At 43.4% G+C, this 23,410-nt stretch overlaps 1 protein-coding gene across 1 annotated transcript; it reads left to right on the top strand.

Annotated features, from left to right (window-relative positions):
- The first annotated feature begins 68 nt into the window (after positions 1-68).
- HIF1AN (hypoxia inducible factor 1 subunit alpha inhibitor) lies at positions 69-21,647 on the top strand. Its single transcript, XM_012768754.2, has 10 exons — positions 69-249; positions 4,243-4,378; positions 4,482-4,701; positions 4,981-5,231; positions 9,405-9,553; positions 12,666-12,811; positions 13,616-13,722; positions 14,137-14,200; positions 14,448-14,558; positions 15,412-21,647. Exons 3-10 carry the CDS (start codon positions 4,525-4,527, stop codon positions 15,454-15,456), a joined length of 1,050 nt encoding a protein of 349 aa, XP_012624208.1. The 5' UTR covers positions 69-249; positions 4,243-4,378; positions 4,482-4,524; the 3' UTR covers positions 15,457-21,647.
- The last annotated feature ends 1,763 nt before the right edge of the window (positions 21,648-23,410 follow it).

Raw genomic sequence — 23,410 nt, 5'->3', positions numbered from 1 at the left:
AGTCTTCAGCGTGCAACGGAGACGGGCTTTAAAATTGGTGCTGGGAAGCCAATGGGAAGATGAGCGGTTGGACAGAGTCTGGGAGTGTTAGCGGGAAGGGGAGAAAACCATGCAGGTTGCTTCTTTGACATTTCAGATTGTTGCGTCCCTTTTCTCCCTCAGCTGAATTAGACCCATCCAGGGTTAAGGGGACTTGGAACCTGAGCATCTCAGGTAGACAGCCGACTCACCTCCCCAGGAGCAGTGCTGGTAAAATAAGTCTGTCTTATTTTCTTCTTTTCTGGCTGCTTGTCGTTTCCTCTTCCTTCCATCTCCAAACGTGATCATTCTTCAGTTCAGCCCTTGGTCTTGTTTGTTCTCGTTCTGATCTCCAAACTGGTTGATCTCCTACTCTTAAGATGCTCCGTGCAACACACAATTTGACCGCGAATTGGCTTCTCAGTCTCAGACACCTCAACCCAACAAATGTAAATTAAATCTATCACCTGAGGCAGCTCTCTAGAGACACTCTAAAGCCTCAGATTTGCTAGGACTTGGGTAAATAGATTTCAAACCGGCCCACAAGTAACAAACTTTAACTCAACAGACGAATGGGAGACATTATATTTGCATATGAATATGCTTTCTCTTGGGATTTGAATAATTTACACATTATAAATATGTATATATTTCCAGTGACTTTTCAGGTGATCACTGTTTTGGAGCAGAATCTATTATTATAGGTATTCCCAAATATGTATCACAGCAACAAAAATGGATATATACTATTTAGCATACAAATTTTGGGAAGGACTACACAGCAACTTGCCCTCTTGTAAATGTGCACCACTAGTTGATAGTAAAAATAATTGAACATCATCTACTTTCAACCAACAGCAAGCCCTGATCTAGGTCAAGAAACAGTTGGTTTAATTAATTTATTTATTTTTATTAAGATATTATTCACATACCATAAAATTCACCCTTTTAAAGTGTACAATAAAGTGATTTTTAGTATATTTACAAAGTTGTGCAACTTTTACCACTATTTAATTCTAAAACACTTTCATCACCACCAAAAGAAACCTCATACCCATTAGCACATTCCCTGGCAACCACTAATCTACTTTCTGTCTGTATTTACCTATACCTGAATTTACCTATTCTGAATATTTTATATAAATGGACTGATACAATATGTAACCTTTTGTGTCTGTCTTCTTTCACTTAGCATAAGGTTTTCAAGGTTTGTCTGTGTTATCCCACAGGCTATATTACAAACACATAGTCAAGCATCCAAGTGAGATTTAGTAATGGAATCATAAGAGTTCTGACCCCCAGTCCTCAACTTCTCATATCAGAAATCCAAGCCTACCTATATATCTGATTATCTTAGGTCTGGGTTGTACATTAGATAAATGTATATAACCAGTACTTCATTCCTTTTATAATTGAATAATATTTCATTATATGGATACACAGTACATTTTATTTATCAGTTAATGGACATTTGGGTTGTTTCAACTTTTTGGCTTTTATGAATAATGCTGCTATGAACATTGCATAAGTGTTTGTAGGGATGTATGTTTTCTATTTTCTTAGTTATATACCTAAGAGTAGGATTGCCAGGACATAGGGCAACTCTACGTTTAACTTTTTGAAGAACTGTGGAATTGTTTTTCAAAGCAGCTGCACCATTTTACATCCACTAGCAGTGTATGTGGTTCTGAATTTCTTTACATCCCCATCAACACTTGTTATTGTCTGTCTTTTTTTTTTTTTTTTTGAGACAGAGTCTCACTTTGTTGCCCAGGCTAGAGTGAGTGCCGTGGCGTCAGCCTGGCTCACAGCAACCTCAATCTCCGGGGCTCAGCGATCCTTCTGCCTCAGCCTCCCGAGTAGCTGGGACTACAGGCATGTGCCACCATGCCCGGCTAATTTTTTTTTTGTATATATATTTTTAGTTGGTCAATTACTTTCTTTCTATTTTTGGTAGAGACGGGGTCTCGCTCAGGCTGGTTTCGAACTCCTGACCTTGAGCAATCCGCCCGCCTCGGCCTCCCAAAGTGCTAGGATTACAGGCGTGAGCCACCGCGCCCGGCCTGTCTGTCTTTTTGATTATAGCCATGCTAGTGGGTGTGATAGTATCTTATTATGGTTTTCATTTGCATTACTGTGATGCAAATTTCATTTGCATTACTGTGATGCATTACTAATGATGTTGAGCATCTTTTCATGTGCTTATTTGTCAATGGTATATCTTCTTTTAGGAAATGTCTGGTCACATCTTTGTCCATTTTTAAATGGGGTTATCTTTTTATTGCTGAGTTGTAAGCATTCTTTATGTATTCTAGATATAATTCCCTTGTCAGATATATGATTTGTAGGTATTTTTTCCCATTCAGTGAGTTGTCTTTTTACCTTCTAGATGGAGTCCTTTGGAACCCTGTTTTTATTATGAAAAGGTGTTAGACTTTGTTCAAAGTTTTTTCTGTATCTATTGAGATTATCACTTTTTTTCTTTTACTAATATGGTATATTAGATTGATTGATTTTCAGATGTTGAACTAACCTTGCATTCCTGGAATAAATCCCACTTGGTTGTGATATATAATCCTTTTTATATGGTGCTAGGTTCAGGTTACTGGTATCTTATTGAGAATTTTTGCATATATATTCCTAAGTGAATCTATGGTTTCTTGTAATGTCTTCATCTTGTTTTCATATCAGGGTAATGTTGGCCTCACAGAATGAATGGGGAAGTGTTTCCCCCTCTTCTATTGTTTGGAAGTTTATGGAAGAATTGGTGTTGATTCTTTTTTAAATGTTTGATAGGATTCATCAGTGAATCTATCTGGTATTAGGATTTCCTTTGTGGGATTTTATTTTTAATTTCTAATTCAGTCTCTTATAATAGGTCTATTCAGATTTTCTACTTCTTTTTGAATCAGTTATAATTTGTGCCTTTCTAGGAATTTGTCCATTTCATCTAGGCTTTTAAATATTTTAGCATATAATTGTTCATAATATTCCCTTATATGCCTTCTTAGTAAAATCAGTAGTAATGTCCCTGTGTCATTTCTGATTTTAGTTATTGGAATCTTCTTGATCTAATTTATTTTTAATTCCCAAGGTTATAAATAAATGTTTTTGTAAAAATTCAAAACATTACAGATAAAACTAAAGCTTTAATTTTCACCCCCAGGCTCACACCCTTCTACAGAGGTAACCATCTCCTCAGTTTGGTGTAGCATAGTTACTTTGTAGCGTGAGTACATAGTTAAGCCTGTGTGTTAGTTTCTACTGCTGCATAACAAATTACCATAAATTTGGCAGCCCCAAACAACACCAATTTATTATCACATATATTCTATGAGTCCAGGTACCTGTTAGCTAGGGCCTCAGGTCAGGTCTCAGCAGGCTTAAATCAAGGGGTTGTCTGGGACAGTTATCTCACCTGAGGCTCTGTGTTCTTTTCCAAGCTCAGTGGTTATTGGCAGAATTTATTTATTTGCATTTATAGGACAAAGGTGCCCACTTTCTTGCTGACTGTCAACCAGGAATCTTTCTCATCTCCTAGAGTCCACTTGCCATTCCATACCACATGGCAGTATGCTCCTTCAAAGCAAACAGAATGTGCTGTGTCTTCAAGCTCTCGGACTTCTGTTTCTTATCTCCCTTTTGTTTAACTCAAAGATAATTGATTAGGGATCTTAATTACATATTTGCCCCACAAGGTAACCTAATTACAGGAGTGATACCCTATCATTTTCACAGTCCTGATCTCATTTACGGGGAGAGATTTATACATGGTGTGTGCATCATGGGGGGTAAATCTTGGAATCCATCTTAGAATTCCACCTCCCACAGCCAGTCATAAAAACTCCCTAAGTAAGTTACATAGGTAATTGATATGGCCTTTTACAGTCAATATAGATTGTGTGAAAATGTGGGATATTCATGGTTGGTCACTAATAACGTTCTCATGGCAAGAATATATTCAAATAGGAGAGTTGGTGATATAGGCAGAGAAATCAAACTGACGCTAAACAAAAGAAAACCACCCTTGATTTAAAAAGAATTCCACTTGCTGTCTATCTTTTGCCTGGGACTTCAGGCAGCCTTTGCTCAAAATCTACCAATATGACAGTTGCTTTTCCTTCTGAATTCCTTAGGTGGGTCAAGAGTTTGCTTCTCTCCCCATTCATGAGTGTGAAGTTTAATGTCTAACTAAACTTGTCTCTTACTTTGCCCCTTGTGTAGGCTTGGGCACAATATTTTGAGGCAGCAATATTTTGTGGATTGGTTTACCTGGTGATCCACGCCTCTTCAGTGGGACTAGGTCGGCCCCAGTTCTTCAGCGATGGAGCCTAGGGTGTAGAGCTGTACGACACCATTGGTAGGCGCTCCCCCAAGCCTCGACTCCGCGTTCTTAATGTCTCTTGACCGCTCTCTCTCACAGCTCACCTCTATGGTTTCCGTTGTGGTTTCGTTCGGAATAGGCGGAGCTTCCGGTTCCGGCGGGGGCCGTCCTTAGCGGCGGAGATGGCGGCGACAGCAGCCGAGGCTGTGGCCTCGGGCTCTGGAGGGCCTCGGGAAGAGGCTGAAGCCCCCGGCCCCACCTGGGATGAATCCCAGTTGCGCAGTTACAGTTTCCCCACCAGACCCATCCCGCGTCTGAGTCAGAGCGACCCCCGGGCGGAGGAGCTGATCGAAAATGAGGTGGGGGGGCGGGGCCGTGTCTATAGGGAGAGGAGGAAGGTCTCCTCCCTAGTTGGGAGGAGAGGTCAGAGGCGAATGGTGGAAGAGGTGAGGGACCGGCCGGGCTGTGGGCTGGAGCGTCAGGAGAGATGGTGAGGGAGGCGAAGAAAAACGGAACTTGAGGGGTTCGTGCTGGCTAATGGGAGAAATTAATCTCAATTTGGAAAGTAGTTGGGATCATGGGCGGAGAGCTCCTTGCGATTACTTCTTTTTTTTCCTCCACCTGGTGTTTTCGCTTAGGAGCCCGTGGTGCTGACTGACACAAATCTTGTGTATCCTGCCCTGAAATGGGACCTTGAATACCTGCAAGAGAATATTGGTAATGGAGACTTCTCTGTGTACAGTGCTAGCACCCATAAGTTCTTGTACTATGATGAGAAGAAGATGGCTAATTTCCAGAACTTTAAGCCGAGGTCCAATAGGGAGGAAATGAAATTTCATGAGTTTGTTCAGAAATTGCAGGATATACAGCAGCGAGGAGGGGAAGAGAGGTAAGTTTCTAAATCTTAGTTTTCTAATGGATTTAGGGCATCCATTTTCGTTTCCTGTACTTGTTTGAAGCTGTGATGGAGTTGGGTGATTAGAGATTGGTATCTCTCATCTCTAGATTCTTCTTGAGTGAATAATTTGCTCTTCCAGCCTGTTTGAGTTATTCTTAGGGATTTTGGGGGCTACAGCCAGCTAGTTCTGTAGCTTGAGGGATGAAGGGATAATTAGGTTTGAACTGTGAATCTCTAGTTTCTCATCTTTTTCCTCATAAAATGATAGTCACAGTTGCCTAGAATGGTCAGTTAGGTGAATGAAATGAGTGATGTTGTCTGGGTGGAAGTTATGATGAAGCTGAAGACATATGCCCTGTTCAAAGTAAGAAGTCATTGCTTAACTCTGTTTCCATTTGGGAGTGCAGTCCTAGCATTGCGAGATATTCTGATTTTTAAGAGAAGCTTGAAATTAGGATTTTTTTTTTTTTTTGAGACAGGGTTTTGTTCTGTTGCCCAGGCTAGAGTGCAGTGGTGTCATCATAGGTCACTGTAACCTCAAACTCCTGGGCTCAAGTGATTCTCCTGGCTCAGCCTCCTGGGTAGCTGGGACTCCAGGTGCATGCCACCACATCTGGCTAATTTTTCTGGTTTTTGTAGAGATGTGGTCTTGCTATAATAAGTTGCTCAGGCTGGTCTCAAATTGTTGGACTCAAGTGATCCTCCTGCCTTAGCCTCTCAAAGTGCAAGGATTGTAGGCGTGAGCCACTGCGCCTGGCCTTGAAATCGGAATTTTTATTTAAAATCTTTTGACTTTTAGATGTGACAAACTAATTCAAAAATTTTTTTTAAAAAGTTGCAGGGAGCCAAATGAAAATGTCTGTCATTGAATTTAGTTGTGAGATTGTTAGATTGCCAGTTTGCAGTCTGTGTCCTAAAGTACTATGCTGGCTGGGGACAGTTCAAGCTGAAAGGTTGTATAGTTTGTTGTGATTTTGAAGAAAAGGAGATGGTCTAGGGAAGAATAGATTAGGTTTGTTTTTGTTATCACGATAGCAAACATGAGACACACAGGACAGTGATTCTTCTCTGCTTTTGTTCTTACTTAAGATGACAGCCTCTTATGTAGGTCTCAGACAGCATTCAGTCCCATGCTATAACATTGCCTCCGGGGAACTGCTTTCACTCAGTACTTCAGGCTGTCAGTAGTATGTGGCTAGGTGAATGGATTTGAAATTTCTTTTGAAATTTTGAAATTTCTTCTTGACACTTATCCATTGTCATAATGATGGGAATTTGACTAGAAGAATTTTCAAAGTATGAATTGTGATTTGTCTTATAAATACTGGTTCAGTTTAGTCATTTCATGCATTAATTTATTCAAAATTAGGCCGGGCGCTGTGGCTCACGCCTGTAATCCTAGCTCTTGGGAGGCCGAGGCGGGCGGATTGCTCAAGGTCAGGAGTTCAAAACCAGCCTGAGCAAGAGCGAGACCCCGTCTCTACTATAAAAATAGAAAGAAATTAATTGGCCAACTGATATATATATAAAAAATTAGCCGGGCATGGTGGCACATGCCTGTAGTCCCAGCTACTCGGGAGGCTGAGGCAGGAGGATCGCTTGAGCCCAGGAGTTTGAGGTTGCTGTGAGCTAGGCTGACGCCACGGCACTCACTCTAGCCTGGACAACAAAGTGAGACTCTGTCTCAAAAAAAAAAAAAAAAAAAAAAATTGAACACAGCATTGGTGTGCACACTCTCATACACACTCAGTCAGCATTGAGAGAGAGATTAGTTTAAACTGATGAAGTGTCTAATTCCACTGAATGAATATATGCCCTAGAATGAGCATGAGGTAAGACACATGAATCTTCTGGTTCTTTAGTCACTTGAAGTTTCTTGCCTCCCACAGTGAGAGCATTTTGCTTTACTGAGTATGAGTGTAATCTGTACTTTATGGGTGACTAAAGAGTTTTCAAAAATTGTATTCTGTATACATGTTTTGCCCTATCTATTGACTTTAGTCCCAGCCACCTCCACTGTATGATTGTACAAGTTGTTGTAATTATGGGTTAAAATATATCAGGATTGGCCGGGCGCGGTGGCTGATGCCTGTAATCCTAGCACTCTGGGAGGCCTAGGCGGGATCATTTGAGCTCAGGAGTTTGAGACCAGCCTGAGCAAGAGCGAGACCCCATCTCTACCAAAAATAGAAAGAAGTTAATTGGACAGCTAAAGATATACAGAAAAAATAGCTGGGCATGGTGGCACATGCCTGTAAGTCCCAGCTACTCGGGAGGCTGAGGCAGAAGGATTGCTTGAGCCCAGGAGTTTGAGGTGGCTGTGAGCTAGGCTGATGCCATGGCACTCTAGCCTGGGCAACAGAGTGAGACTCTGTCTCAAAAAACCAAACAAACAAAATAAAATGTATCAGGATCCCCTTTGAGCTATTTTGAGCATTTACTATTCAGGTATAATAGTAATGCTGTTTAGATTCATGTTTGGGGTTTATCACCAGCTCCTTCAAAGTTACTTGCAAAATTTTTGTGTGAATACATATGTTATAATTTCTGTGGAGCTGTATTTGAATCTTGAGGATTCCATGTCTCCAAAATGATAGCTAGTGTTTCCAGCCTATCAAGATTTCTAATTAGGCCGGGTGCGGTGGCTCGCACCTGTAATCCTAGCACTCTGGGAGGTGGAGGCGGGTGGATCATTTGAGCTCAGGAGTTTGAGACCAGCCTGAGCAAGAATGAGACCCCATCTCTACTAAAAAAAAATAGAAAGAAATTAGCTGGACAACTAAAAAATTATATATATATATACATACATATATATATGTGTACATATATATATGTGTGTGTGTGTGTGTATATATATATATATATATATATATATATATATATATATATATATAAAATTAGCTGGGCATGGTGGTGCATGCCTATAGTCCCAGCTACTCGGGAGGCTGAGGCAGAAGGATCACTTGAGCCTAGGAGTTTGAGGTTGCTATGAGCTAGGCTGATGCTACGGCACTCTAACCCAAGCAACAGAGCGAGACTCTGTCTCAAAAAAAAAAAGATTTCTAATTAATGTTGCCTTAAACATATGGTTCTAGGCAGTGAGATGCCTTTGAGCCTTTTGAAGTAATGCACTAAGGACCAGCATAGAGCTACTTCTGTCTCTTTTCTTTAGGTTTGCACACTCAAATTTCTCTTGTGGGTCTTGATCAAGGGTGTCTAGGTTTTCACACTCTGTAAGTAACTTCTGATCTCTCTCAGGTATGTTAGGAGCTTGGGGCCTATACCTGATGAGATATCTTTCTCCAGCTATAGAAGGCTGCAGCAGGATAGGTGGCTGAATCAGTTAAGATAAACGAGGCTTCAAGCCAGAGATCAGGGGCTTGAAACAAGGAAGACTTATTTCCGAGTCATGCTTCATGTCCATCATGGGTCACATCATCTTGTTCTTACATTATCTTGTTCACTCTGGGACCTAGATCGCCCCAGGATTAGTATCTGGAACTTTGCATTTGCCACAGAGGAAAAGAGATGCGGTGGGCCAGTTGTTAAATTTAGAGTTGGTTATGTTCATAGTGTTAGGTTCATTTAAAAAAAATTAAAGTTGGAAGTAATACAGGTCACTTTGTGGACATTTTATTGGCCAGAACAAGTTAAATAAGAAGCCTGGCTTCAAGGGGGTGTGGAAGAATAGTTCTTCCACAGAGAAGGAACCAGCTCTTGGTGAATAGTAGTACAGTCTATCACAGTGGCCATGAAGGGCCAAAGGAGGTGTCTCAGGCAGTGAGAGTCTCTGGAGCAAGGCTGATTCATCATTCTAGGTTCTTTAGATCGGCTTCCAGGAATCTGAAATTGTATCAAAATTATGTGTATATGTGCATTTTTATGGGGAACTTTCCTTAGATTCTTAAAGAAGTCATACTCTGATCCATATAGGGTTAAGAATCACTGCTTTAAAGTAAAAAGTTTGACATTGAACAGAGCTCAAAGAAGGATAGGTAAGAATTCAGTTCTGTGAGAATCTGTGTTGGCTAACATTTGTGTGACTACAGCTGTGCTCTGTGGGAGATGCTGGTGTGGATCTTGGTTTGTATTTCCAGGTGTGGGGAAGCCATACCAGGGACTTGTGTGCGTGCACTAATGGGATTTTCTTCTGGGGGAACATAGGTTGTATCTGCAGCAAACACTCAATGATACCGTGGGCAGGAAGATTGTCATGGACTTCTTGGGTTTTAACTGGAACTGGATTAATAAACAACAAGGAAAGCGTGGCTGGGGGCAGCTGACCTCTAACCTGCTGCTCATTGGCATGGAAGGTAAGAAATCCTTCAGAAAGCAGCATGGCTTGGAGTCATAAGAACCTGATTTCTAATCCTTTCTCCACTATATTAGCTCCATTACAATAACTTAACTTTCTTAAACCTCAGCCTACTTGTCTGTAAAAGAAACATGATAATATCATGAACATTTATGAAGATTAAATGAGATAATATATACATTAGGTCTTTAAGCTAGTTTCATGCACTCTAAGAAATTCCCTTTTCCCTTCCTCAGCTGCTGTGTGAGTGCATATGCTGAGATATTTGGGACCTCTCTGAAATACAGTCATACATTGCTTAATGAACAGGGTTATGTTCTGCAAAATGTGTTGATAGGCGATTTTGTTGTTTTTGAACATCGTAGATTGTACTTACACAAGCCCTAGATGATGTGACCTACTATACACCTAGGCTATATGGTGTAGCATATTGCTCTTAGACTGCAAACCTATACAGCAGGTTCCTGTACTGAATATTGTAGGCAATTATAACTCAGTAGTAAGTATTTGTGTGAAAAATTTTACACCGGAATAGGGCAGCTGTATTATAATCTTATAGGACCACTGTGGTATATATAGTCCATTGTTGACCGAAATGTTACATAGCGCATAACTGTACTGCTTCTCTCTATTGGATCTATATTCAGGAAATTTTTATTCCACTAAAAGAAGGGAAATTTATTTTTCCAATAAAAATTTAACCTTATATTTATTTATTTTTTAAGTTTTGAGACAGAGTCTAACTCTGTTGCCTGGGCTAGAGTGCAGTGACGTCATCTTGGCTCACTGCAACCTTCAACTCCTGGGCTCAAGTGATCTTCCTGCCTCAGCCTCCTGAGTAGCTGGGATTACAGGTGTGTGCCACCACACCCAGCTGATTTTTTTCTAGTTTTAGTAAAGATGGGGTCTCAGTCTTGCTCAGGCTGGTCTCGAACTCTTGACCTTAATTGATCTTCCCGCCCCCGGTGCTAGGATTACAGGCATGAGCCACCACATCTGGCCTATTTATTTTTAGAGACAGGGTCATGCTCTGTTGCCCAGGCTAGAGTGCAATGGTGCGATCATAGCTCACTGCAACCTCAAACTCCTGGGCTTAAATGATCCTCCTGCCTCAGGCTCCTGAGTAATTGGGACTACAGGTGTGTGCCACCATGCCCAGGTAATTTTTAAAATTGTTTGTAGAGATGGGTTCTTTATATGTTGCTGAGGCTGGTCTCAAACTCTCCATTTCAATTGATCCTTGTATCTTGGCCTCCCAAAGGCTGGGATTATAGATGTGAGCCACCTTTCCCTAACTTTATCTTTTAAATAGATAATAACGTTCCTGGGGTTCAGATTCAAAAGGTGTAAATAGGTGTGTAGTGATAAATCTCTCTTCCTTACTATCTCCCAGCCTCACAGTTTTCTCCCTGGAAATATTGCATATTATTAGTTGCTTGTGTTTCTTGCTAGAGAATTTTATGCATACACAAGCAAATATGTGAATGTGTTCTTTTGTTTTTTTCTTTTGAATAAAAAGAGAAGCCTTTAAACTTCAGTCGGGAGGAGAGCTACTTACGGACCAGGGTCATTGTCTCACTTTTATTTCTGGCACTAGCTCAGTGCCAGGCCCATAGTAGGTACTTAGTAAATGATGAATAAACTGGGTTGAACAATTTAGCAGAGTAATTATTTGTCATTCACTATTGAGCTCTTTGGTCTCTTCTTTGATTGTCCTTTCCAGCAGTACAGGTTATATATTGACACTTAACCTGTCCCTTTGAAACCAGCTCTTGATTGACCTGTAAGGAAGGAGCCAGTTCTGGTTTACCTGACTCAGTTTTTCTGTTGCTTTCCTTTCCTGTGCTAGGGTGCAGGGAAGTGGTTCCCTCAGGTAGAGATGAGAACGCAGCTCTCCTTTGAGAATGCACATGGACTGTCAGCACTTAAGATGGCAGCTGTCCTTGATATACCCTGGCAGAGTTGGGGAATGTTTTCTAAATTTCATGCCCTGCAGGGGTGTGTGTTCAACTCAAGAATTATGCAAAGAAGAAACAACAGACATGATCCCAAAGGAGTAGATGGAACAAATATACACTAGGGAAGAACTACTTGAAGGTGGCATTTTAAATAATGTGCCTTATTTAAATTATATAACCTTCTCTTTGGAATCTGGTATGTTTCCCTCTGATGAGAATCATCAGCAATGAGTGAGCCCCAGTGTGCTCTGAGAAGTGTTGCATGTCAACAGTTGTGTTGAAGTGGGAACAAAAGTTGAGAATTGGCCAGGTGCAGTGGCTCACGCCTGTAATCCTAGCACTCTGGGAGACCCAGGCGGGCGGATTGCTCGAGGTCAGGAGTTCGAAACCAGCCTGAGCAAGAGCGAGACCCCGTCTCTACTATAAATAGAAAGGAATTAATTGGCCAACTAATATATATATTATATATATATAAAATTAGCCGGGCATGGTGGCGCATGCCTGCAGTCCCAGCTACTCGGGAGGCTGAGGCAGAAGGATTACTTGAGCCCAGGATTTTGAGGTTGCTGTGAGCTAGGCTGACGCCATGGCACTCACTATAGCCTGGGCAACAAGCAAGACTCTGTCTCAAAAAAAAAAAAAAAGTTGAGAATCTTGAGCTCCAAAAGAACTACACCCAAAGCAAGTACATACCATATGACTTAAGATGACTGGTTAACTCCTGGAAGTAGATCATGCATATGTTGTTGATACCAGTCATTTCTGTCATTTCTAACTGCTTTGCTTCCCTTGAATTCTTGCCATAGTCAAGAGGTGTACAAGTATATGCAGTATATTGCCCTGCCAGACTTGTATCATTTTGATGTGTTCTTGCTTCCAATAAGGGCAGCTGCCATCATATAGGAAAGTTTACTTTGCCAGCTAATCGTGGACCTTTAACTGGTGATGTTTGCTAGACGTATTACCCATAAAAATGTAATGCCTAATTTGCCAAGAGTTGTAATTGTGATTTCCCTGATTCTGTCTAAAATTTTGATTTGGAATGCTTAGCTGGGAGGACAGGCTGGATTTTTCTCCAGCACTTGATCTCATATTCTAGCCTGTGCAATAGAGCCACTACTCTGGGTAAGAACATGTTTTTCTTCTTAACAGGAAATGTGACACCTGCTCACTATGATGAGCAACAAAATTTCTTTGCTCAGATAAAAGGCTACAAACGATGCATCTTATTCCCTCCAGATCAGTTTGAGTGCCTCTACCCATACCCTGTCCATCACCCATGTGACAGACAGAGCCAGGTAAGTTTGTGTGGTCTAAGGAGGGTATAGAACTCTAGATTCTAGGAATGCCTTTTTCTTTCCCTGGTGGTATGCCAGGTTTGAATTCCAGGCTGGTCTTCCCATATAGACAAACCCAGAGGATAATTTCACAGTGCAGCTCACATATTCCAGGCTCCTTTGGTGGTCCCCAGATGTTGGTAAGTATAAACAGCCTTGTAGAGCTAATTCTTGGGGCAGACATCATCCTTGATGCTGGTGGACTCTGGTTACTCTGTGTTTGATTGGCTTAAAAGTTCATGGAGACATAAAATATATGTCTTCATTGGATTCAATCATTGCTTGCTTCTGTCATGTATACTATTTCTTTTTGATGAGGAGAAGGGTGAATAAAATTGGACTATGTTACTTAATATATTTCCTGGATCTAAGTGAGGTATATGGTTGACTTTATGCCCTTTCTTGAAAAAGCTGTCTACCTACTTCATATGGAAGTCTGCTGATTAGAATATGGTTTTGGGAGAAAGTTTCTGAAGGTTTGGGCGAAGGATAAGTCCCAGTTCCTCATATCCTCAGGCAGTGGAGTAGGTCTTCTGACCTCAGGAGCACTGAGGCCTGGGATTCTTTATCACTTAACTTTCAAGCATGGACTGTCTTACATTGTTCTCTAAGAAAGAGTGTAATGTGCATTATATCTTCTGCTAGATATAGATAGAAATTCTGACATTTTTTTTTTTTTAAACTACCAAACTAGCACATAGTAGTTACTGGTAAAGATTTGGTGATTGACTGATTTTTTTTCTTTCTTTCTCTTGAACCTCTTAGGTGGACTTTGACAATCCTGACTATGAGAGATTCCCTAATTTCCAAAACGTGGTTGGTTATGAAACAGTGGTTGGCCCTGGTGATGTTCTTTACATCCCAATGTACTGGTGAGAAGGGGGCTAGGGCTGGGAGCTTTTGGGGGGCTTGCTTTCCCATTCCCTGGAAAGCCATATCTGTGTCCCTTGTGAGTTGTGGCAGGATTAGTCTTAGGTGGTCTAGGAAGATTGGCCTGTCTAGATGTGAGCATACTGAACGTGGGGGAAATGACAGTCGTATCTCTAGGACGGGATGACAGTTTCTCAGGTCCAGAGAGATCCCAGAGGCTTGCGGCTTGAGAAACTGTTCTTGGCTCTTTGGTATATGGATACTGAATACCACTGCCTCTAACAGTGTGTGTGTTTTACAGGATGAGTATACAGATGTTGTCTTCACTGTTTCCCTTAACTGGACTCTACGTAGTTTTTCATCCTTCCCTTTGAAAAGTATCGGTGGTAAACAGGAGCCTGTTTGTTCTCTTGCAGGTGGCATCATATAGAGTCATTACTAAATGGGGGGATTACCATCACTGTGAACTTCTGGTATAAGGTAAATATGGTTAATTTTTTTTCTTCCAGATGGAACTGGGGCTGGGGTGAGGTAGGTGTGACATTTTTTTTTTAGATGGGGCAGGGTAGTTGGCTATCCCTGGAAGTGATTCCCAGGTTTCTGGGGAGATGAAGAGGGATAGGATTGAATTGGGTTTCTTAGAAGGGGGAGGATAGTACTAGGAATAGTGGAGTGACAGTGAAGCTTGCAGCTAAGGGCATTTCCTGAGCGACTGCTTCCTTTGTAGGGGGCTCCCACCCCTAAGAGAATTGAATATCCTCTCAAAGCTCATCAGAAAGTGGCCATAATGAGAAACATTGAGAAGATGCTTGGAGAGGCCTTGGGGAACCCACAAGAGGTATGTGGCTGCCCCACGGTGGCACTCCTATGGCTCAGTGGGTGGGTTGACCAGGGAAAGTCAGGATTGGTATGACATTCTTCATAGTTCCTTTGTTTCAGTATCTGGTATCCTCTCTGCCCTTAGAGGTTATGGTTATGATCAGAAAAACCTTGTTTTCTTGTGAGAGCTGGGCTTGACTGGTAGATCAATTATAATCTGTTCCATGCTGGTAGTAATGTTCCCCATGGGGGTTGTGCACCAGCTGGGGACCCCTAAGGGGATTCTTCTGAAAAAGGAAGCGAGCACTAAAGCATCTCCTTGCACTCTCCCAGCTGTGCCAAGGCTATTCTAGGTAATACTGAGACCTGCTTCCCACGCAGGTACACCAGTGGCTCATTGGGTAAATTTGTATTTGTCATGCTCTTGTCTCCTTCCTGTGGGTAACCTCAGTAGCCACAGATACCTGTGGGTTTGGGAGATGGCACCAGCCCCAACTGAAGGTGACCTTTTGTTGAGGATATAGAGGCATTTAACATTCATAAGGCACATTAGCGAAACATGCAGACACACTCTGAGGTGTTTGGGGATTATTAGCTCCTTTGACCATCTCCTTGTCAGTTTGATGCTACTTTACAGTAAGATACAGGGTTTTGTGAGAGGGAAGGTAGTACAAGATGGATGCCCAAGGAGAGGGCCATGCCCCAGCATACTGGTTGACTTTCAGGCAAAGAGTTGATTAGAGAGTTCACAAGATTGAATAAAAACTTTGTCCCTGTCCTTGGCTGGATATCCAGTGTCTCAAGACACACCCCATCCAACTCCAGGGCCAGGGAACAGGCAGTTCTGATTGGCTCCTCATGTCTCTTTACAGGTGGGGCCCTTGTTGAACACAATGATCAAGGGCCGATACAACTAGCCTGCCAGGAGTCACGGCCTCCTGCCAGGTGACTGCTATCCCGTCCACACCGCTTCATTGATGAGGACAGGAGACTCCAAGCACTAGTATTGCACGCTGCACTTAATGGACTGGACTCTTGCCATGGCCCTGGAGGCAGGTGTTTGGGGCGAGGCAGGGCGGTTGGCACTCCACTCCCATTTGGAGGGGTTTCTTACTCTTGCCTCTTGTGCCCCGGCACCTTCCCTCTGCCCACCTCCCCACCCCCCAAGTCCTGCATTCAGTGTTTGGAGTCCCAGCTTTTGGTTGTCATCATGTCTGTGTGTGAGTCTGTCAACCTTGGGATGGGTGCACGTGTATACACGCACACACATGTATGTATCTATTCCTTGTCCTCACCTTCTGGGTCAGGGTGTCACTTCTGGCTCTCAGCCCTCTCTCCTGCAACCTCAGTGCCTCAGCCTGAGTGAAAGGAGATGGTCTTGGACCCCCACTCCATCTGGGCTGCAGGGCCAGAGCTAGTCTGACCATTAGGTCAGTCTGCCTCCATCCAATTTTTGCATAGTCAAGCTCTAGGCTGGGTGGGAATGGCTCCTGGGACTCTAATGGGGAGAATGAGAGGGAGGCTTGCCTTTGAGAGCCTAAATAGCCTTCCTGTGAAAGAAAGGATTAGATAGGATTCCTGCTGGGACCTACAAGCTCAAGCCATACATAGAAAGGACCTTGGGACATAAGAACCGAGGATTGTGCATGAGTTCTGAGTTAAATACACATACAATTTCTCTTTCAGCACCAACTCTTGCCCTGGTGCTGGGTGCCAAGGGAATTCTAGCTGTGGCTTCTCAAAGTTCTAGGGATGTAAGCCTCTGTGGGGGTGTGTTTGTTTGTTTGTGTGTGTGTGTGTGTGTGTGTGTGTGTGTGTGTGTGTGTTTGTCCACACTGGCCAGCCTCCCTGCTTACTAAGGTTCCCCACTGTTTACCTTGTCCAGTGGGGCAGTACAGTGTGAGCCCCAGGAAGTACTGCCTGACCTAAAGCTGTTTAACTTGGATTTTAGCCATCATATGTTGGTCAGGTCTCACAGCACCCTGCCTGAGGCTGACTGGCTAGAGCCTCTGGGCCCTATGACAATTCCTGCCCAGGCCACATCCTCTACTTCTACTGAGCTTCCTGGCTGAGTAGATGAAATGGGTCGAGCTTAGGCAGCTAACTCACTACCTGTCATCCACCTCAGGGCAAGGGCAAAATTGTAGCCTTGCCATTTAAAGCCAGCGCCTCTGCCAGACCCTATTGTAATAATATTCCACAACACCCTCAATAGTCAGGGCAACCGGTAGAGCATGGAAGTAGAATTTCCTTTTCTGTTAGTAGCTACTCATGGGAACCCCTCTCAGGGCTGCAGCTTATAGCTGGGCAGTTGTGTATTGCACAACTTGAAGGGCCATCATTTACATTTATTCAGTGGGAACCTGGGATTGGGTGGTGTAGTGGCCCTATGTCTACTTATCTCCACTCCAGTCTCCATCCACTTCTCTCTGGAAGGAAAAAGGAGTTAGAAGGTCTTTGGTTTATTTTTCCTACACCTTTTTTTTTTTGCCTAAGGTTTACTTCCAGTGTTCGAGCTATGGCTCTCCTCCCCGAAGCTCAGTTTATAGTGCACTGATGGACTGAGAGGATGTGTGTGTATGCCTGTGCATGCCCATGTGTGTATTTTGGGAAGGGGTGTTTATTTTTAGTACCCCTTTCTGGGGTCCTCTGATGCAGTGTGAGTGTGAAGACATGATTCTCTTCTCAAGTTAGCTCTTTCAATATAGTCAGTGCTGGGAAATGTGGTTGCAGTGGATCTCCATCGCTCCATCTCTTTTGGGAAAGAGGAGTACAGCAAAGAAAACAAGGCAGGCGGAGGATAAACTTGGCCACAATCACACTTGGAAATACAGCAGATTATTATCGTTCTCCTCAGCAGGTCTGCTGTATTCCTGGCTCAGCCTTTAGAGATGTGGGTGATGTGCGGCATGAAAGTGTGTGCTGCTCAGCAGGTCCTTGCTGGGTGCTGTGCTGACACAAGTCTGACCTAAGGTGGCCGAAGGGGAGGGAGGGAGAAGGCTGACCTTGGAACCTTCACAGGATTGGTCCTGATCCTTGGTTAATAGCAATCCCTGATTTTTAGACACCTAATATGTGCCTAGTGCTTTTATCTTTGTTCCTCACTATCCTGCAAGGTAGGTATTCTCACTTTACAGATGAGGAAATGGGCTCAGAGAGATTAAGTAATGAGTGGCAATCAGGATTCTGACCTAGTGCTGTTTGGCTGCAAACTCTCTGCTCCTTTTCTACCAAACTATGTTGAGTCTCCTTCCTTAACTCCCTCCCTTGTACCACAGGCCCTATCCTTAGTTTTTATCCCACTGGACAATGTCTGTAGGCAGGCTCAGCCCAAGAGGGCGCAGAAGATGCAGCTCACAGTGAAAGCTCTTCTGGGTTCCATCTAGAGACGTCTCTGGGAAACTGCCAGGGAAACCACGTCAGTGCTACAAGAAGCTATGGAGGAACTGGGTTCTAGATCCAATTGCATTTACTGTCCCATACCTCCTCCAAGCATGCTTCTGCATCTATAGAATTGAAACTCTTAGGTGATCACTAAGAGCAGGCACCCTCAAACTACGTCCTGCGGGCCACATGCTGCCCGCCTAGGATATTTATCCGGCCTGCCAGGTGTTTTTGCCGCAGCTGCCTGTCCTGCTTAGCAGCCAACTTGTGCACACTCTCCAACGGTCTGAAGGACAGAGAACTGGCCCCCTGTTTAAAAAGTTTGAGGACCCCTGACTAAGAGTCTTGATTCGTGTTCTGCTGCTGCTTCTTTCCCCAAAGAATCAATTGAGGCTCTTCTCTTCGCTTACCTAAGCCAGAGGCTGGTTAAGGCTCAAATTCTGCTTGTAGCAGAGGAAACATTTCTGCTGTAATTGCTTACCCCATTCTGGCTGGCAGCATGGAGGCAGACACACTAAGGAAAGGTAGGGGTTTGGCCTTTGCAGAGGTCAGCCATGTTGCAAGTTCCCATATTTACACCAGCAGGTACAGAGAAAACTACTGTTTTGTGAAGTCAAATATTTGTTGGGGGGTTGGCATTCAGGGGAGGGAGGAGGGGCCGTTCTGGGCATCAGTTGAGCAGATGCCCAGGATGCCTGGGGGAGACCAGCTTCCCCTACAAATCAGAGCTCTAAATTACAAGGTTTTTACCAACGTGAACAGTTGGGGGAAGTCGTCTGCTCTCATTTGCGTAATGGTTTCTGTCACTGGTGATTAGACACAGGATGAAGGAAAAGAAATTTGACAATTAGGAATGAGTGATCATTAATCTGAATCTGTTAGGAGACAGAGGGGAAGGATCCTTATCAGTGGGCCAGCCTAGTGTGGGGAGATACTCCCTCCTTCTCCCCCCAGAGACTCCTGGGCCATATACTCTTTCAGTATTGCCACAAGTGGGTGGAGCTTGTATTTCTTAACAAAGAATTAGGGGCCCAGTCCCTGCCTGAGATGGATACAGGAACAGACATCTTTGGGCATGAGACAACAAAGATAGAGATAGGGTAGGTGTCAGATGCAAGCTATAGGGCAAAGAATAACAATGGAATAGTTTTGACTTGCGTTTGTGGAAAATCGTTTTTGTAAAAGTCAACACTCTGACATCCTACCTGTGACAAGTATTTGACATTCTAGTGCTGTGGGGTATGAAGAAAGCCTGGCCTTTATCAAACCTCAGGAACTTCTGCTAAGTTAGAGAGGAAAACACACGAAACAACCAGAGCTTATGAAGCCATCCATGTACGTTGTGTACTCTGTGTGGACAAGGTCAGGGACTGTTGAGAGATTAGGAAGATCAGTGTGGAGCAAAGCTCTATACCTTCAGAATCTTCCAAGCCCTTGGGCACTCCTGAGAGGGATTTGTCACTCTAGGCCTCCCACAGCATTGATTTTTTCCCCCCACATCAGTTCAGCTGTAGCTGTGTGGTGGGTACTGAGGCCCCTGGCCCAGATGTGTGAGCAGTGGTAAGGTTAAGTAATAGGCTTGAGTCTTTTTTTTTTTTTTTGAGACAGAGTCTCACTCTGTTGCCCAGGCTAGAGTGCCATGGCATCAGCCTAGCTCACAGCAACCTCAAACTCCTGGGCTCAAGCAATCCTTCTGCCTCAGCCTCCCGAGTAGCTGAGACTACAGGCATGCACCACCATGCCTGGCTGATTTTTTCTATATATTTTTAATTGGCCAATTTATTTCTTTCTATTTTTGCTCTTGCTCAGGCTGGTTTCGAACTCCTGATCTTGAGCCATCCTCCCACCTTGGCCTCCAAGAGTGCTAGGATTATAGGTGTGAGCCATCGCGCCCGGCCTAGGCTGAGTCTTAAGGTGTGGAGAATCCCCACTCAAATCTTCCCATGTCTCCAAGTTACCTCTTATCCCTCCTCTGTCCTTTCAAACTTGAAGGACAATATTTACATCAGTTGGTATTCCTCAATTTTATGACTTGACTGCAGTGGGTTCCGTAGGTCAGAGGCTCCCTCAAGGATGAGGGGATGGGGGATATTGATGGTTCTCTGTCTCCTTTCAGAATGTGAACTTCTCAAGAGTGGGGCTGTGTCTCTCCTCTCAGTAAGTTCCCTACCTCTGGGTCTCCACCCTTCAAAATCTGGTGCAGTAAATACTTAGTAAGGGCTGTAAGGAATGACCCTCAGTGACCAGGTTTACCCAGATGGGGTGGATAATGGGATATGCCTGGAAGTAGCTCAGGGACTTCAGAGGCCCTAGCATTTCAGCCCATGTCCTACTCCTCTTTGGGTCTCTAACTGCTTGTCCTCTGGTCTCTGCACACTTCTTTGATATCCTCTCAAACTGCCTGAAGGGATGTTTCCACTTCCATTTCCAGAGGCCTCTTCGATTTCTTTTACTCAGCTTCCCCCTGCCCAGGCTCTCCCATGGCCCTGTCACCAAAGCCCTTTTTCCTAAATAATTGCCTTTCACGCCAAAGCTCTGTGGCTACATGTTTGGATAGACTTGTCTTTAGGATCCCTCTCTGTGGGGTCATCCCTGTTCATCTGAGGGACATCTTTCATTTCTGACTTTTGATGGCTCTGTTATTTTGTCTGTGTCCATTTGTTCTGTGTCTGCTGTGTTCTCTTGCCATTCCTTTGTCAGTTCTGTACATCCTGGTTCAGCTTGTTTCACTCTGGTGGCCCTTCCTGTGCTTGTCTTCAGCCAGTTCTGTTTAATCCTCATAAGTCATGGGATCCTGAATCGAGCCCCACTGAGCACTTCTGGGGCATTTATGAGGGGCAAAGCCTCAAAAACTGGCAGCCTTGAGGCCCAGGGGCTTATGGTTAGTGAGGCCTCCAGAGATGGGGGGAGGATATCTAGAGAGTGGTAGAGAACCAGTTACAGAAAGGGGTTATAGGGATTGGTCTGGAGACTCTGTAAGAATAAAGCTGGGCCTGGTAAACCAGGGTGGAAATACTGTAATTTGTATTTCCATCTAAGTGCATCTGTGTGCCTTAGGGTCCAGCAGTTCAGGAATGATGGGCATTTTGTGAATGTCTCCTAATTTCTCTCAGTTGTCTTTGGCTCCCTGTCACCACGTTTGGCTGACCTCTGCATTCTAGTGGTTGCTGAAAAGGAAACAGGATATTGAATAGTCAGATGTCAGGAGTGGAGATCTTACATGAGAAAGGCCCTGGCAGCTATGGGAACAGGAGAGAGGGACTCAGTGGTCAGCTTATACCCAGACTGTTTCTTTGCTCCAGGAGTTCAAATACCATAGCTGATTAAGGAAGTTTAAAAAAAAAAAAACCCCTCCCCCCAAATCTGGTTTGTGTAATATTTTGGGAAGGAGCATGTATCCTTTAACTTAAAATGAGAAACAATCCAGCGCATGTTATCCTTTAACTTAAAATGGGAAAAAATGTAGCGTAATATTTAAAAGCATGGATTTTGGAGTCAAATATCTTTGGTTCAGATTTCTAGCTTTGCTACTTACCAGCTGGGTTTGACCTTGGTTGATTTACTTAACCTCTCTGAGCCTCAGTTTCCTCAACTATAATGACATGGGGGAGGGGATGTTGAAAATATCTACCTCAGGGTTGTTGGATTAACTGAAACAATGTTTGTAAAGCTTTAGCACAGTGCCTGGCAAGCACTTAATAAATGGCTGTGGTGGTGGTTGTTATATTTATTATGTGACTTATTCAGAAACTTGGTTTCAGTGGTCTCTAAACAGATTTCCAGATTCCTTCCCTCTCAAGAAAAGCATAGGGAAGAACAAAGAGAACTACCCTGGAGAAACACGTCATTGAGTTGGGGAAGACCGAAGAATCCTGGCACCTAAACCTGTCCTAGAGGAGGGGAAAGAGGGAAGTGTCTGATGCCTCTTCTGCGTGGTTGGCCAGACTTTACTGCTCTACATACCATCACATAGTGTGAGAGGCCATGAGCAGCTGAACATATCCTCATTACACCTGAAGAAGTCCTCACACCATGAGATACTATGGCAGTCATCAAAGCAGGCCCCCTTGGTTCAATTTTGGCCATGCCCTTTGATATGTTTAAATTACAAATGTGTAAAATTTAAATGTAAGGGAGTGTGGGCATTCAGTAGAGAATTCAGAAAAATATGAATGGGATATTAATAGCTACCATTTGTCAAGCACTTCTGTTCCAGGCACTATATTAGTTCCTACCCATGTGGTGCTCCCAGTTCAATGGGGGAGACAAACAGGCAATTAGAGTTATGGGTGCATGCACAGAGGACAAGCACCTAACCAAGCTCAGGTGCTCATGGTAGACTTCCTGCAGGAAGTGATAGCTTTCTGGAAGATAAGTAGTTAACCAGAGGTTACAGAGTTTCTCCTTTGGCTTCTCTTTCTTCCTGTTCAAAAACAAACACTGTGCTGCTCAGTGCTTAAAGATTTCATTGTTAATCACTCCAGGGAATGGGCCAGACCAAAGATTCCCCAAATAAGAAGAAAACCCTTTGGTTAGTCCCAGAAGTCTTTGAAAATCATTTTAGTTAGTGGCCCAGATTTTTCCTGGACCACAGATAAATTTGACTTGCTCATTTGTGTCTCTCCACTGTTCTCATCTGCATTCTGGCCACTGGAGCCACCCTGCCAGATCCTACTTGGAAGAGATATTGAATAGAGTTCCTTCAGCCTGTGATAGATTCTGGCTGGTGTTTTCAGTCCCTTCTACAGTATGATCCCATTGATCTTCTCTTAGGTTTTGTCCCCACCCCAGCCACCTCCCTCTCTCACTATAAACCACACCTCTCTGCAGTTCCCCTCTGTGTAGCTGTCATCCTGCCTCAGACCCTTGTCCCCTTCCCCATGGGTGAAGGAGACATGTCTTTAGCTTGTGCCAAGCCATCCCCCTGGGCTTCAGACCATTCTGGAGTCACCTCTTTTCCATCTAGATAACTTGCTCTGGGTCTTGGAAACCTCTTTGGCCCTAGCTAATTTTTGGTGTTCTATTCAGTTTACTTAAAACCTATTCATTTGGTTGTTGAGGTCAATGCTATCTTTTAGGGGAAATTCTGTTTCTTAATCCAAAATGTAAGCTGTATGTATCTTGGCCTGGTTTTTATTGCCTCTTGAATATATAGTGTATAGTGTAGTATAACATAGTGCTTGAGAATGAAGACTTTGCATACTAAGATTTGCCATTCTGCATGACCTTGGGCAAATGGCAAACCACCTGAAACTCAGCTTATTCTTTACCTACTTCATCCAGGTTATGTGAAATAATGTATGTAAAAAGAAAGCAATAGCAGAGTGACTTGTCCATAGCAAGGGTTCAGTTGTTATCATCTAGTGACTCCAGCCTTTCTGTCTCTTTCAGTCTTTATCTCTCTTCCCCATCTGTCTTTCTGACTAAGGTCCCATTTCTCGTCAGGGGATGTCTAGTAGTCAACTTCTAAACATCAACTTCCTGTTA

The sequence above is a fragment of the Microcebus murinus genome, chromosome 14, assembly GCF_040939455.1.
Source record: "Microcebus murinus isolate Inina chromosome 14, M.murinus_Inina_mat1.0, whole genome shotgun sequence".
Lineage (NCBI taxonomy): Eukaryota > Metazoa > Chordata > Mammalia > Primates > Cheirogaleidae > Microcebus > Microcebus murinus.
This window is presented reverse-complemented; position numbering and strand designations above follow the sequence as displayed.

Excerpts from the sequence above, each read along its gene's own strand:
- HIF1AN (XM_012768754.2), top strand. The coding sequence starts at position 4,525 with ATGGCGGCGACAGCAGCCGAGGCTGTGGCCTCGGGCTCTGGAGGGCCT. Across the intron at positions 4,702-4,980 it reads AGGAGCTGATCGAAAATGAG|GAGCCCGTGGTGCTGACTGA; the intron begins GTGGGGGGGCGG and ends GTTTTCGCTTAG. Across the intron at positions 5,232-9,404 it reads CAGCGAGGAGGGGAAGAGAG|GTTGTATCTGCAGCAAACAC; the intron begins GTAAGTTTCTAA and ends GGGGGAACATAG.